This window comes from Melanotaenia boesemani, chromosome 19 (assembly GCF_017639745.1).
Source record: "Melanotaenia boesemani isolate fMelBoe1 chromosome 19, fMelBoe1.pri, whole genome shotgun sequence".
Taxonomy (NCBI): Eukaryota; Metazoa; Chordata; class Actinopteri; order Atheriniformes; family Melanotaeniidae; genus Melanotaenia; species Melanotaenia boesemani.
The window spans coordinates 27968687-27983154 of NC_055700.1; the positions used below are offsets into that span (position 1 = coordinate 27968687).

At 38.7% G+C, this 14468-nt stretch overlaps 1 protein-coding gene across 2 annotated transcripts; it reads right to left on the reverse strand.

The window, feature by feature from the left end:
• Positions 1 to 845: 845 nt before the first annotated feature.
• On the reverse strand, positions 846 to 10675 carry dcp2 (decapping mRNA 2). 2 transcript variants are annotated; one of them, XM_041970423.1, is made up of 11 exons: positions 10435 to 10675; positions 8945 to 9096; positions 8631 to 8758; positions 7238 to 7336; positions 6992 to 7144; positions 6798 to 6910; positions 5807 to 5911; positions 4691 to 4799; positions 3719 to 3793; positions 3482 to 3533; positions 846 to 1816 (listed from the first exon to the last, which is right to left on the reverse strand). In XM_041970423.1, the coding sequence occupies exons 1-11, from the start codon at positions 10500 to 10502 to the stop codon at positions 1686 to 1688; spliced, it is 1185 nt and encodes a 394-aa protein (XP_041826357.1). In that variant the 5' UTR covers positions 10503 to 10675; the 3' UTR covers positions 846 to 1685. The 2 variants fall into 2 exon arrangements, with proteins under 2 accessions (XP_041826357.1, XP_041826355.1); XM_041970421.1 differs by having other exon boundaries at positions 3482 to 3536; positions 10435 to 10674.
• Between the last annotated feature and the right edge of the window lie 3793 nt (positions 10676 to 14468).

Consider the following 14468-nt stretch of genomic DNA (forward strand, 5'->3'; position numbering starts at 1 on the left):
CTTTAGAGGCTCAATTATATATTTTGGTGGAACATTTTCCAAATCCCAACTCTACACTCAGCCCACCAGGTCCACCTGTTCAACGTCCTGTTAACACAAATATCAGATTAGCCAACAACATGACAGCAATTCAATACATTTAGTCATGTAGACATGAAGTTGAAACTGAGCATCAGAGTGGGGATTAAAGTGACTTTGGTTGGTGGTCTGAGTGTTTCAGAAACTGCTGATCAAAATCAAAGTTTCAGACAACGAGTGAAATAATGATATAAATTAATGTTTTTTAATGATTTTTAACTTAGACCAGACTGCAATAATCAAACTATAAACAGTCTAGTTTACATCATGTTTATAGAAAATAAATGATTTATTGCATATTTAAGACCATAAAATGCTGTTAGATCATGACCAAGCATGCCAATTTAATGGTTTAAAAATTAATATTTTATATGTATAAACTGGTTGGATGCTGATCTAAAAATGGAAAAACGTAATACTTTTTAAAATGTTCATGGCTCATTTCTTTATGAGCACGTTTTATGCTGAAGGGTGGTTAAAAGGAATATTTTAAAGTGTGACTGAAGGTTAAAAAGACAAAAAAAAACAAAAACAAACAAACAAACAAAAACTACCACATCAGAATTTCTTTTCTGGAACTAATGTTTCTATTTTTATTCATTTAAATGTGTAAAACATCATATTTCCTGTGAAAATTAAGTGTTGACCATTGGAAAACAGTTTTGAGTTAACTTGATGGCAGTGGACAGATGGATTCATATCGACCCTCTGGCTCCATGTTGGATGAAAATAATGTGTATAAAAAAGGATATTCATGATTCATGTAGCAGAATAACAAGTCAACAGCTTTATTAATGTTCACGTCCAAAGTAAAAACATTACCAATACCCAAAGTAAGCAAACTTCAGCAGCTGTTTGATCAATCACAGAATCAGGAGGAGAGAGGGACTGTGGTTACACTTCCTGTTTGATTAATTAAACTAAATTAAAACGACTGGCTTCAGGATGTCTGAAACAACTCATCACAGCATGAAAACAGCTGCTGTGTTTCCAGACTGCCGTTCTGAGGGAATGTTGAGACACTTGTGAGAATAACGGCGGCAAACATGATGAAGAAAATTTCAATCCTGAGAATGTTGTTTGTTGTTTTGTGTTGAACCAGGACAACAAACGTACGAGTCTGGCAGCGTCATGAAAGTTCAACCCTTTCTCCTTTTGTTTTCATGATCAATGAGATTTAAAAAGTTTTCTAAGGTTTCAGTAAAAAAGCAGAAATACTGATAAAATCTAAAAAGCAGTTAAAAGTTTTTCTGTTATGATGGGAAACAACTTGATTTTCATTTTTAAACTGTCAGACATGAGACTGTAAAGAGGAAGGAGATTTTCGGGAGCGGAGTAAAAATCCGCATCCATCTTCTCACGCCGATCAAACCACAAGCTGTCACTCTCGTTTTTCTGTTTACTGACGCCAGACGTGGAGCTAAAATCCAACAGGTTCAGAAAACTCTACCAGACTCAGCTGGCTCTGTGTCGTCTATAGGAGACTGAAGATGGTTGCTTGGCAACAAGCGCAATACTTTCCACCTTCTTCACAACAGTTCAGATGTGTTCACACGGCTTCCAGGGCTGAGGGTGAAGAGTCTGTTCAGGTTCAAACTTGATGAGGATCAGTACTCGAAACATTTCATGATGGCGTCTCTGTCAAATCTGAAGTTCAGGAAGGTCTCGGAGGAAACAAGGAGGTCAAAGTCTTTGTCTTCAGCTGATAAGAGGTAGCTGGAACAGCTCGGGGCCAAATCTGTGGAGGGAAAAATAAAAAAAACAGATTTTAGTTTGGCCTGAAACTGTGTTAGAAACCATCATTCCCAGTTTTATGACTGTTGTTCCAGTTGATCTACTGGACTTTCCTCTGGGACACATTGATGATGGACGCTCAGTGCATCAATTCCTGCATCAACCAAGTCCAGACTTCAGTCTGCTGCTGCCACTGAGCTGCATTATTGTCTGGCACTGCAATAAGAAAGCTGGCAAATGAAATAAAATAACGACAAATAAATTAAAAAGCTGAAGTAAAATAAAAAATTAATTAAAAAACAAAGTAAAATAACATAAAAAGTAAAATAAAATAGAAGAAAAATAGAAGGCCAACAAATAAAATTAAAAATTAAAAATAAAGGAAAATAAAAATAAAAAGCAAATGAAGTAAATGAAACAAAAAAAGTAAAGATAAATAAAATATAAAAAAAACTTAAAGTAAAAAAAATAAACAATAAAAGAACAATAAAAAAGGTAAAGGAGCTTTAAAAAATTAAATTAAATTGAATAAAGTAAAGAAAAAAATCCAATAAAAATTAAATGATTAAAAAAAAGCTAAATAATAAAGTGAAATTAAATAAAAAGTCAAATAAAATTTAATGTAAGAAAAATTTTACGCTGTAGAATTGAGAAAAAAGGGACGTTTTACAGCTCACAAGGCTGAAGAGGCCCTTCGTGCTTTCTGAGTGTCCATGTACGCTGGTCGTCTCTCCACCGTTAACCAGTAGCACAAACTGCAGCTGCTAACAGGAAGTAAAAGACGTGATGTCAGGCCAGCGTCGGCCTCATTCACCGGCTTCCCTCCCAACCAGGGTCCTTCGCCTCCATCCTGCCAGCTTAGACTGGAAGAGTCACACTGATCTACAGCTAATACGCTTTATAACGAGACACATTCGTTCACATTAACATGTTAAACTCATCCAGAACAAACATCTGTATTTTAATCCTGAACGACTCGACTCCATCGTGTCGGGTTTCTGTTTGTTTTATGTCTCGTGGTTGTTGAACCTGCAGAATAGATCTGCATGTAAACACTTCAGCTTCGGCCTCTCTGATCTCAGCTCATCCAGCCTCAGGGATTTCTGTCCGTTCTTCAAACATCTCCATCTCCTCCAGGTTCTGCCACTGTTCAGCAGTCTTTAAGTCCAGCCACAGGTCTGGACTTGGACTCGGTCATTCCAACACATTTAACCCAGCCAGTGTTTCTTCATCAGGAGGATGACGAGGGCCGTTGTCCTGCTGGAAGGTGAACCTCCATCCCAGTCTAATCTCTGGAAGACTCTGAAAAGGTTTTCCTCCAGACCTCCATCCATCATTCCCTTCCTTCTGCTGTTGCATCCTTAGAGCTGTTTCAGACTCCAGGTCCTTTCAGATCAGGTGGATATAAACTGAGATCATGTGACGCTGCACACAGGTGCAGCTGATGTAACCGATCATGTGACTTCTACAGTCAGCTACTTACATGAAGATAAAATCTGACATTTCAGTTTTTAATGTTCATTTAACCCAAAACAAAGTCGAGCCAAAGACAGACCAAATAAAACCCGGTGATGTGTCCAAACCTGTTCTTGGGAGACAGACATGATCCCACTCAGCTAAAAAACCCTGAACAGTTCCTGAACAGAGCCCAGAGGGACCCGGTACCAACCTCTCTCAAAGATCTCATGGAGTCTTCTGGGCTGATGTCTTTTCTCATCTTTCTGCTGAAACACATGAAGAGTGGACCAATTTCAGTTCACAGATCTGCTTGTGGACATGCTCTACATCTGTAAAAAGTCCATCATGTGAAAACACGGGCTGCACGGTGGGCCAGAAATCCTGACCAGAGGCAGGTCAGGAACGCCGTCACAGTTCCTTCCTTCTTTTCTGAAACACATCTTCTCACCTGCTTGTCGCTGCTTCCTTTCTTCACACAGGGAGAGTCCTGGCTTCTCTTCCCGCTGCCTTTCAGGCTGGCTCTCTGCAGAGGAAAGACCAGGAGACAGAAGATGGCCATCAGTGGTCAATCAGCTGGTTTCTCATTTCACAGCTTCAGCAGAAAAAAAGTAACTTGAGATGAGATGAGATGGACAGATGTAAAAATGGATGGATGGAAGGAAACTTTAAGAATCTCCAGAAACATTCAGGTATGTTTTATGATGTCTTATTAGATCCAAACAGAGTGAACGCTGTGTTTTCCATTAATCTGGTGTCCCCTGAACACATCACTGTAACGTGTGAATTACAGCTCAGTCAAACGTTCTTCCTTCATGGTTTTCTCTTTCATACATGATTTTTTTCTCTGCATCTGAGTTCAATGAACAAGAGAAAAGTGTCTGAGCTGAAGTTTCTGCTTTCTGATCCAGAGCTGCTTCTACACAGTTCTTCATGTTCTTCATTCATTTACTTATTATTGTACCAAATTGTTTATTTACTTCTTTAGTAATTCATTTGTTCCAACCATGCAGCCTCTGATTTCTCCCTCTGTTCCAGTTTCTCTATCTTTAAACCCCCCTCCTGGAAAGATTAGACTCTGTCACCCTGCCCTCCAGCAGAACCCTGAACACCTGCTTGGTTTTTTCAGATCTTTTCCAACACCCTGGAATAAACTTCCCTGGAAAGGCTGAGTGGTGAATTCCCCCAGTACAGCTCCATAATGCCATGGCAGCAAATGAAAGTCCCTTTCTGAGTGCAACCGGACCAACAGGAGAACTGATGTTAGAAGATGGCGGGTGGATCACTCCAGGTTGGTGACACCACCTCCACCTCCCTGTTATCAGCATGATGTAAACAGTGCTGTCTGAACCTGGATTAGTGGAAAGAAATGATGTGATAGCAGGAAGAGGCTCTCCACCACACCGTTCTCCAGTTGTCCCACCTGGTTTGGGTCGTACTGGCCCAGGTATCCTGGAGTTTTCTGCTGCTTGTGTTTGGTCCAGCTCTCTGCAGGAAACACATCAGCACCTGTGACGTGGCGGGATTTAGACCTGAGAAAGACACAAAGTGGACATTCTCAGTGGAGGGATTCTGGGACATTACTGAGTCTCAGCTGGACATCCCGAGAGACGGCTGGTGTAGTCACTAAGGCTCTGTCAGGTGTTTTATTATTTTTCCTTCTTCTTTCCTTCTTTCTAAAGAACACATGTTGACATTCCTGGCAAGTCTTTATTTTCTCAACATGCAGACCATTCTCTTCTAAAACAGCTAAAGAAAAATAAGTAAAGGTGCTTTATGAAGTTTATAGGAGGTGATACACGGTATTTGGGCTCTTCCTGATAAAATATAAACATACTACCGAAGTGATGCTCAGCGTTATGAGGGTCCTCTCTTTAAATAAGTCTTCCACAGTTGAAAATATTATTCTACCCTCGTCTCAGTTACAATAGGAAACATCATGAAAGCAGAACAACACAAAGCAAAGACGTAATGCACAATACATCCTTTAACTCTGGGGTTTCAAACATGTGGCCCTGGGGCAAAACCCAGCCCACCAGAGGGTCCAGTCTGGTCCACAGGATGAATTTGGTAAAAGTGAAAATCATACAGAAGACATTAACCTCTTAACAGCTAATAAAACTGTAATCCGTTAATTAAACTTCACTTATTTTCTCAATAAATTTCAGGTTGTTCATAATATTTTCTAAAAGGATGGTTCCTTAAATGTAAACATCTGGATAATGTACTTGTTTGTACTAAAACATTATTTCTAGATTATTCTGCTGTTATTTTACTGGTCCGACCTGCTGGAGACCAGATTGTCCTGAATGTGGAACCTGAACTAAGAAACGTTTCACTCACCTGTTCTGTTGTTTCCAGTAACAAATGGGACAAAGATTGTTTCTACAAGTCAGGTCAACCAGCGACTACAGATTCTGGTGCCAAACGTTTTTCCTTATCCGTGGTTTATCCGTTTGGAGCATTTTCCAGCCGGTCTGTGTCCAGCAGGTTTGTTCCAGTGTACCCGGCGGGTCAGAAAGTAAAATGCCGTTCTCACCGAATGTTGTCTGCAGGTTTGGACGGAGTGTTCCTGTTGTTTGCCAAGTCCTCGTCGCTGTCCGGTGGTTCGCCTTTCAGACTGCTAATCCAGTCTCGTAGAGGTCTGTACAGGGAAGCAGGAAGTTTTCCATCAATATCTGACAGTTTCTAAAATTCATCTAAATGACCATTTTCCATGTCGAGAGGCAGCAGTTTGTCCTGGTAGCGTTAGGAACCATAAACAGATGAGTGAAATCCTGACAGTTAACTACATTTTATGGAGGGAAAATCAACTCAAAGTTATGGTACATGTGTAGGACATGGCCGGTAAACTCCTCTGTAACTCTGTTATGAACAGAAAACAAATGTACACACACACACACATTACAATCTGAACATTAATATTTTACACAAAATAGTTTTACCTTCAACCTCACACATGATTAGATGTTCAAAAAGACCCCAACACATAACATGAACCCTTAAAACTTTAAGACATTTTTTGTTATTTTTGTACACTTTTTCCTCATTTCCTGTTATTTATGCGACTATTTACCTGCTATCCTCACTAAACCAACTCCAATTTAGCTGGAAGGGTCTTCAATTATTACCATTATTTATCAAAAACTGATGTGATAAATAATGCTGTTATCATGGATCATTGTGGATTTACCAGATAGACTCTATGAATAAAACTACATTTAGTGGCTGGATTGTAAACTCCTGGATGGGACAGAAATGCCTGGAAAACTTCCGTAGATCAGCTAAAGGGTAAAATATCCATCACAGTTTACCCCACAGAGCTACACACCACCGCTCCTGAGACACTGGTGATGATGGAAGTGATGGTGCTCAGTCAGGTGGAGTTTTAAGGGTTAAATATATGTAGACAACTCGCCTGATACACATCGAGTTCAGATTTACTTTTAATCCTTAATGAGAGGAAATTCTTGACCATAGACACAGAAATAAGTTAGTTATTAAGGGAATGCAGGTTTCTATACACACACCTTATGAATGGGATGGCCATGAAGAATTTATTCGGGGCGAGTCCAAGTTTAGATTTTGGGGTCATGTCGTTCCTGTGACAGGGCAGTTTCTCAATAGGAAACCATTCAATATTCTACAAATAAAACAACAAATCATCAGAAACGACATCATCAACAGAAATCTAAGAGATCATAGTTGTAAACTGAATCCCTACCCGGATCTCCTTCCTTGTTTTAGGGTTGAACTTTGTATCTTTGGACACTCCTGGGATGATATAGAGCCGCACCAGCTGGTCGGTGATCTTCTGCTCGATGAACATGTCTTTGCAGATGCGATTCTTGATATCAAAGCCCGTCTCTTCCAGCACCTGAAGAATAATTCTGTCTGTATTCTCTGCTATTCACACAACACACTTACTGCCTTAAACTCAGCATTAAACATGAACTGCTGAGGAACTCACTTCACGAACTGCGCAGTCATAAGGAGCTTCATCCTCGTTCACTTTCCCCTTTGGAAAGCCCCAGCCCGATTTTGCAAGGTAGCCCTGAACAAGAAGTACCTAGAAGGAAAAGATGCACCAGTTAGCTGCACTATATGGAAGATGATCACATATAACAATCCACTGGATTGTAAACCTCCTGGATGGGATAGAAATGCCTGGAAAACTTCCGTAGATCACCTAAAGCAGATGTGTCAAACTCAAGGCCCGCGGGCCACATCTGGCCCATTAATTAATTTGGCCCGCATGATCATATCCAATTACTATTTCAGCTGGCCCGCTGATAGAGTGCACACACCACCATAATACTACACGTCCCAGAATTCACTGCGTAAGTACATCAGTCACGGGCCTGCGAGCATGTACAACCCTGAGTTAAAGGATGTATTGTGCACCGCGGCAGAGACAAGCATCTGGACAGGAAACTAAAGGCTGTTAATACGCCGCGAGAAGCCAGAACTTTTTTCTTGTTCTTGAGGCTGCGAGAAAAAAAAAAAAGATGTAATTTTGTTGTTGCGGACGTGGTTGGGGACATCTCTCTTGTCTCTTGCAGGAGAAGAAGAACATGGCAGCACAGCTTAGGTTGAAAAGCTGCATCTGAACAAACCACAAGACTTCTGGAACAAGGTCCTCTGGACATGTCTGATCACAAACACCTCATAGCAGCTGTCAGCACGGTGGTGGAGGGATGATGGTCTGGACACCTTGCAGGCATTGATGGACCATGAACTCCTCTGGATACCAAAGGTTTCTAGAATCAGATGTGAGTCCATCTGTCCAACAACTAAAGCTTGGCGGAAACTGTCTCATGCAGCAGGACAAAGATCCCAAACACAGCAGATCTATACCAGAACCAGGTGCTGACCTGATCCAGTCAAAGTCTGGAACCATCTGGACCTGCAACCTGGTTCAGTCTCTCCAGCTGCTTCTTCACCTGACTGCAGGAACCAGACCGGCTGGAGAGGGAGGAGGTCTCAGTGTGGTCCAGTCAGAGTCCAGAGTGACTAAACTGCTTTGGACCTTCAGATGCTGCAAACCTCAATGAGCTGAAGCAACGATGGGAAGAAGAGTGGAGCAGAATTCCTCCAACACCATGAGAAAAACTGAAAATATCATCCAAGAAACCAGGATTGCAGCTTCCTGCTGGAGGAGCTTCTAGAAGCTGCTGGATCCTGGAGAACCGGTTTTAGTTAAATATCATGTGTTGTTCATTCAAGGTCTAAGTCATTTTTAAGACTTACTGAAGACCAGATATTTCTAATATCCAGTACCTAAACTTTACGATTGAAAAAAAGTTATATTTATTTGCCAAATGACTGTATACAAGTTTAGTGAATGAAACGCAGTAACTCACATTTTCTAGTGATTCATCAAGAATGATAGCTCCGTAAGTAGGGACGCCCATCTTGTACTCCTTCCACTGCTCGAGGACTTTCTGCACATCCTCTCCATGGGGCAGCAGAAATGGACAATGTTGGAAGAGTTTGAAGAGTTGAGGAAAATAACACCTGCCAGGATTTATTTCTACTGACATGAAGTCAAACTAAATTTGGCCTCCTGCACTAAACATAAGAAATGCAGAGCTTCTGTAAGCTCGTTAACACAGGATCCACTGAATTTTTAAAGTAACAATGTCAGTTAAAGCTGATCTGCCATGTGTAAGGATATCTGCTTTGGCAAAGTCTCTTATTCCACAGTGCGGCGCTCCTGGAGTGTTCTGCATGCAGAAGTCCAGGTAGAACCAGTGGGCCAGCTCAATCTGGAAGCACACTCGGATAGCATTGTCCCTCTCCTCACTGGGGATGTGAAGGATGAACCGGCTGGAGACACAGAGAAAAGATCAGTGACAGATATGTCTTCTACTCTACTCTACTATTCTCCCTGTATGGTGTACTTTTCTGTTTGTATTTTCTGGTACTTTGTTGGTGTGAAGGCAAATCCAGGGGAAGCTTCCATTACTAATTCATCCTTTATTCATCACATTGTTTATGTCATCTTAGCATATGTACTAACCTTTTTTCCAGCCAAGACAAAAAACTGCTGTCTTATTTTAAGAGAATTAATTTATTTAGCCTTGATGTTTAATCATTAACAGTTTTTTTGTTTTTTTGCAAAGTACAAGCCTAATTCTAAAAAAGTAGTAAAATATTAATAAAAACCGAATTCAATGTGGCTTGTGGCTGCAGTAGCACCAGCTCCAAAAAGTTATCCCTGGGTAAAATAAAAATAAAAACAGAAAACTGATAATAATAATAATAATAATAATAATAATTTCCAAATCTCATCACACCATATTTCATATTCAGTAGAAGATAAACAACATCTCACATGATGGAACGGAGACGTTTCACCATGTGATGGAAAATATGAGCTGATAGTGAATCTGATGGAAAAAGTTGAAACAGGAGCAACAAAAGGCTGGAAAAGTACCTGGTACAAACCAGAAACACCTGGAGGAGCATTGGACAACTAACCAGGTTAACTGGCCACAGGTCAGTAACATGACTGGGTATAAAAGGAGCATTTCAGAGAGGCAGAGTCTCTCAGATGAAAAGATGGACAGAGCTTCACCAATCTGAGAGAAACTGGCTCTAAAACTGTGGAACCATTTCAGAAAAATGTTCCTCAGACTTTCAAGAGCCAACATCTACAGTGTAGAATATCATCAGAAGATTTAGAGAATCAGGAGGAATCTCTGTGTGCATGAGACAAGGCTGAATGTCAGAGCTGGATGGGCAGCTTCCACATCTGTGAAGCGCCATCAAAGCTAAAATAAAAAAGTAGGGTTTTAGAGCAACATCGGCTCCCATCAAGACATATTAGACTTCACTGTTGTTATGGGCTTCATGGATATCACACTTGTTAAACCAAACCATAATATCATGCAGACATTAAAAACCACTTCAAAACAAACAAAATATTTTCATATCCTCTGGCTGAACATTGCATGTGGTGTTCACTAAGACCTGGAAACAGAAAACTTCATATACAACTGCAGCCTGAACCACAACAACAACGGAGTTAGCTAGCTCTGGTCTTCAACCAACAAAAACTGGATCAAAGTTATATACATAATTAAATACATAGGTCACAAATTTACCTTAACATGTAGTAGCAGGTATTCAACATTAATAAATACCAATAAACCTCGTCATTACCTGCAGAGATCATCCAGGACGCTGGAGGGGATCTCCACTCTTTTTGTGTCCATGTTAGCTGAAAACATTTCGACTGTCCAAGAACCTCTAGATCTTCCACAACTACTGGGTGTAAAATGGGCCAAAAGAGCCGAAGTCTACACACGCATTTTAACTTTACATTAGCGACGTAAACCCAGCTCAACCTCCAACAATGACTGCTGCAGCTGCCAGACGTGAGACGCGCATGCGCGGATAAACCTTACGCATGCGCCGCAGAGAACTACCGCTTCCGTTAACCCTCGATAAACAAAAAAGAAATGTTTTTTTTTATTATTATTATTTTTATTTCAATTTAAGGAACATTAACAACAATAGTACATAAACAATGGACAAATATACATAATGAAAATTAATAAAGGCATAAAGGAGACAAAAAAGGGAAGAAGTAAATAAACAAGAATAAAATAAATAAAAAGAAACAAGTAAATACAGACAAGCATGCCAGGGGTCACAAGTAAAAGAAAGAATTAATTTGAATTAAAAATATTATTAAAGTGGGAGCACAACCTTATAGTTTTAATGGCTTTCATATTTTTAGAAGAGGACACTGAATTAAAGCACAATTCAAGTTTTCATAAAAACACAAAAGAGAGGTTTAATTTTGGAAAATTTACATTTGTGGATGTAGAATTTTGCAAGAATTATAATAAGATTAATCAAATAATATTCTTTGTCAAATGAATAGTCAATCTTGAAAAAACCAAAGCGCACATCATGCCAGGAGAGTTTAAAGTCAGAGAGGATATTATTTAAAATAAAATTACAGATATCCTGCCACAATTTGCGGGTATAAATACAATTCCAAAAACGATGGACAACGGTCTCAGCATGGGCGTCACAGAAGGCACAGTTTAAATCAAGATCATGGAATTTGAATTTGATGAAAAAGGATTTAACAGGGTAACATCGATGGAGAATTTTAAATGACACTTCTTTCACTTTGTTAACCACAAAGAATTTTTGAGGCAGGGACCATATTTTTTCCCAACATAAATTATTCACACGATTATTCCAGTAAGATATTCCAGGTGACATAGAGACAAGATTATTCTGGAAAAGAGCGCGGATCTTACGGTTATTCTTGCAATTAAAGCATATTTTACCAATCGGTGAGTCAATTACAGTTGTAAAAGGGACATCAGGGACAGAAACAGATATATTACTCTTAAATAACATAAGAACACCAGAGGGAATAGCATCGAAGACTATAGCAAACTGTTTAGGTGTTATAGGTATCCCATAGTGTTGAAGGAACTCCTGGTAATAAAATAAAACACCATTGCTGTTGAATAGTTGCTTTACCCAGATAATATTATTGTTAAACCATTCCTCAAAAAAAAAGGATCTCTTTCGGTAGAGTAGATCTTTGTTATTCCATATAGAGTAACGGTGCGGTGAGAAGTTGTGCTTGTATATCATAGACCATGCAAGTAATATTTGTTTATGAAAGTTGGAGAGGCGAACAGGAATTTTTTCTGTGTTATAGTTGCATATCAGGAGGAATTTTAAACCACCAACTTTAGAGAAAACATAGTTAGGGATACTATTCCATATTGAATTTGGTTTTCTTATGAATTGTTTAATCCAGTTAATCTTGAAGGTGTTGTTCAAAGACTCAAAGTCCAGAAAATTAAGGCCCCCATTCTCATATGAGTTTATGACGACAGATTTCTTTATGTAATGAGTTTTATTTTTCCATAAGAAGTTGAACAACATCGGATCTATACATTTGAGGATTTTACTCGGCTAAAGTTCAAAGCAATTCTAGCGTCCTGATCTTTAGTGATGGAGATTCCTAAATATGTTACTGTATTTTTGACAGGGATGTTCGATATTAAGCAAGTAGCTGAATCTTTTACGGCCATTAGCTCACATTTGTTTACATTTAAATGTAGTCCAGAGGCTTCAGAGAACACACTGATTATGTCTAGGGCACGAGATACCTGAGTAGAGTCTTTTAAAAATATGGTCGTATCATCTGCAAGCTGACTGATAATGATTTCTTTCTCTGCAATTGTGATGCCTTTCAGAGCGCTGGATTTTATATGAATAGCTAAGAGTTGGGTGACAAGAAGAAAGAGATATGGGGAGATGGGACAGCCTTGCCGAATTCCTCGTTTAATCTCAAAACGTGAGGTTGTGCCAGAACTCAGTTTAATAAAACAATTATTATTTGCATATGAGGTTCGGACAGCTTTGTTGAAGAAATGCCCAAAGCCAAATTTCTCCAAAGAGCTAAAAATAAACTGGTGTTCAACTGAATCAAAGGCTTTATAGAAATCTAAAAATAGAATATAACTGTTATCAGAAATTAGTTCAGAATGATCCAACAAGTCTAAAACCAATCTGATATTGTTAGCTATGTGTCTATTGCTCATGAATCCAGATTGGGACTCGTCTATGACAGAGTCCAAAACTAGTTTAAGCCTTTTCGCAAAAACAATTGCTAACACCTTATAATCATTGTTTAAAAGACAAATGGGGCGCCAATTATCAATAAGCAGTGCATCTTTTTTAGGTTTCGGAATAAGTGTTATTAAGCCCTGTGTTAATGTTGGAGGGAGCCGTTCATTCTCTATGCTTTCTGTGGAAACCTTCAACAAGAATGGGGCCAATTGATCCACAAAACCTCTGTAAAATTCAGAAGTAAAACCATCCACACCGGGAGACTTATTACATTTGAGGCTATTGATGGAGTCAATTATCTCCCTTAATGTTAAAGGAGCATCACATATATTTCTGTCTGCATCATTAATGTTATCCATCTCAACAGAATCTAAAAAGGCAGATGCATTTCTTTCACAGTAATGAGAGGTATATAACTTGCTATAGAAGTCAGAGCAATATGTAGCAATTAGTTTGGGGTTATCACATATTGTATTATTAATTTTAAGTTGCTGGATCGAGTTGGATTTGGAGTGAGATTTTTCCAATCTGAAAAAATAGGCAGAATTTTGTTCTCCTTCTTCCATCCATTTCAGCCTTGATCCAATAAAGGCACCTTTTGCTTTATGTATATATAAATTGTCAAGCTTATTTTGATATTTAGTAAGAGATTCTACAAAAAAGAAATGTTGGCTGCGTGCTACAAGTCTTACTGACAGGGAAATAATTCATATTCTGGTAAATAAAATAAAATCAAACCTTTAACTGTCGGCTTAATAGGAATATTTTAATCTTTGGAAGAATCTTGTTAAGGAAGATGAAAAGGACTTCAAGATGCATTTTTTAAATGAACCTCAATCAATCAATCGATCAATGGGGGGAAGGACATTGCTGGCTATTGGGGGTTTATTCTAGAAGGGTGGGTAAATATATATATATATATATATATATATATATATATATATATATATATATATATATATATATATATATAAAAAGATTAACTTATTTATTTTGGGCATGCCATTTGGAACAAAACAGCAACGTAGCTTGTCTACAGCTGTGGGTAGTCCTCCAGAATGTTCTCAAATGTCCTGCTATACTCTCCTGCTGTTATTTACTCAGGTTCTTAGTTTGTGGTGGTTTCTTAACTGTGTTGCTCATTGCACAGAAGCTCCATCTGTACCATGTGACTAATCAGGCTTACCAACCATCAAGTTAAACCAAATCAAAATTTTATTTATAGAGCAGTTTTCATGTACAAAGTGCTTTACATAATAAAAACAAATCATGCAAATAAAAAGTTTAAAAGCCTTCACACACCAAAGAATATAACAGAAAATAATAAACACACCTCATAATAGTTCACACACAATCGCACACAAACTCACACACATACAAACAAATCACATGAACTCCCATCCCTGTTACTGTCTCTGAACTGAATGTAATTATAAAAATAATAAATAAAAATTATAACCATCTATAATTTGCCTCACCTTTTAGGCCTCCATGAACAAGCTTCACCTCAACAGTTCGTATTTCACACACTGCAAGAAGTGGTTGTGATTTAATTTATGGTTCAAAAACTACATCACTTTCTCATA

Excerpts from the sequence above, each read along its gene's own strand:
- dcp2 (XM_041970421.1), bottom strand. The coding sequence starts at position 10,502 with ATGTTTTCAGCTAACATGGACACAAAAAGAGTGGAGATCCCCTCCAGC. Across the intron at positions 9,097-10,434 it reads GTCCTGGATGATCTCTGCAG|CCGGTTCATCCTTCACATCC; the intron begins GTAATGACGAGG and ends CTGTGTCTCCAG. Across the intron at positions 7,145-7,237 it reads ATGACTGCGCAGTTCGTGAA|GTGCTGGAAGAGACGGGCTT; the intron begins GTGAGTTCCTCA and ends ATTATTCTTCAG.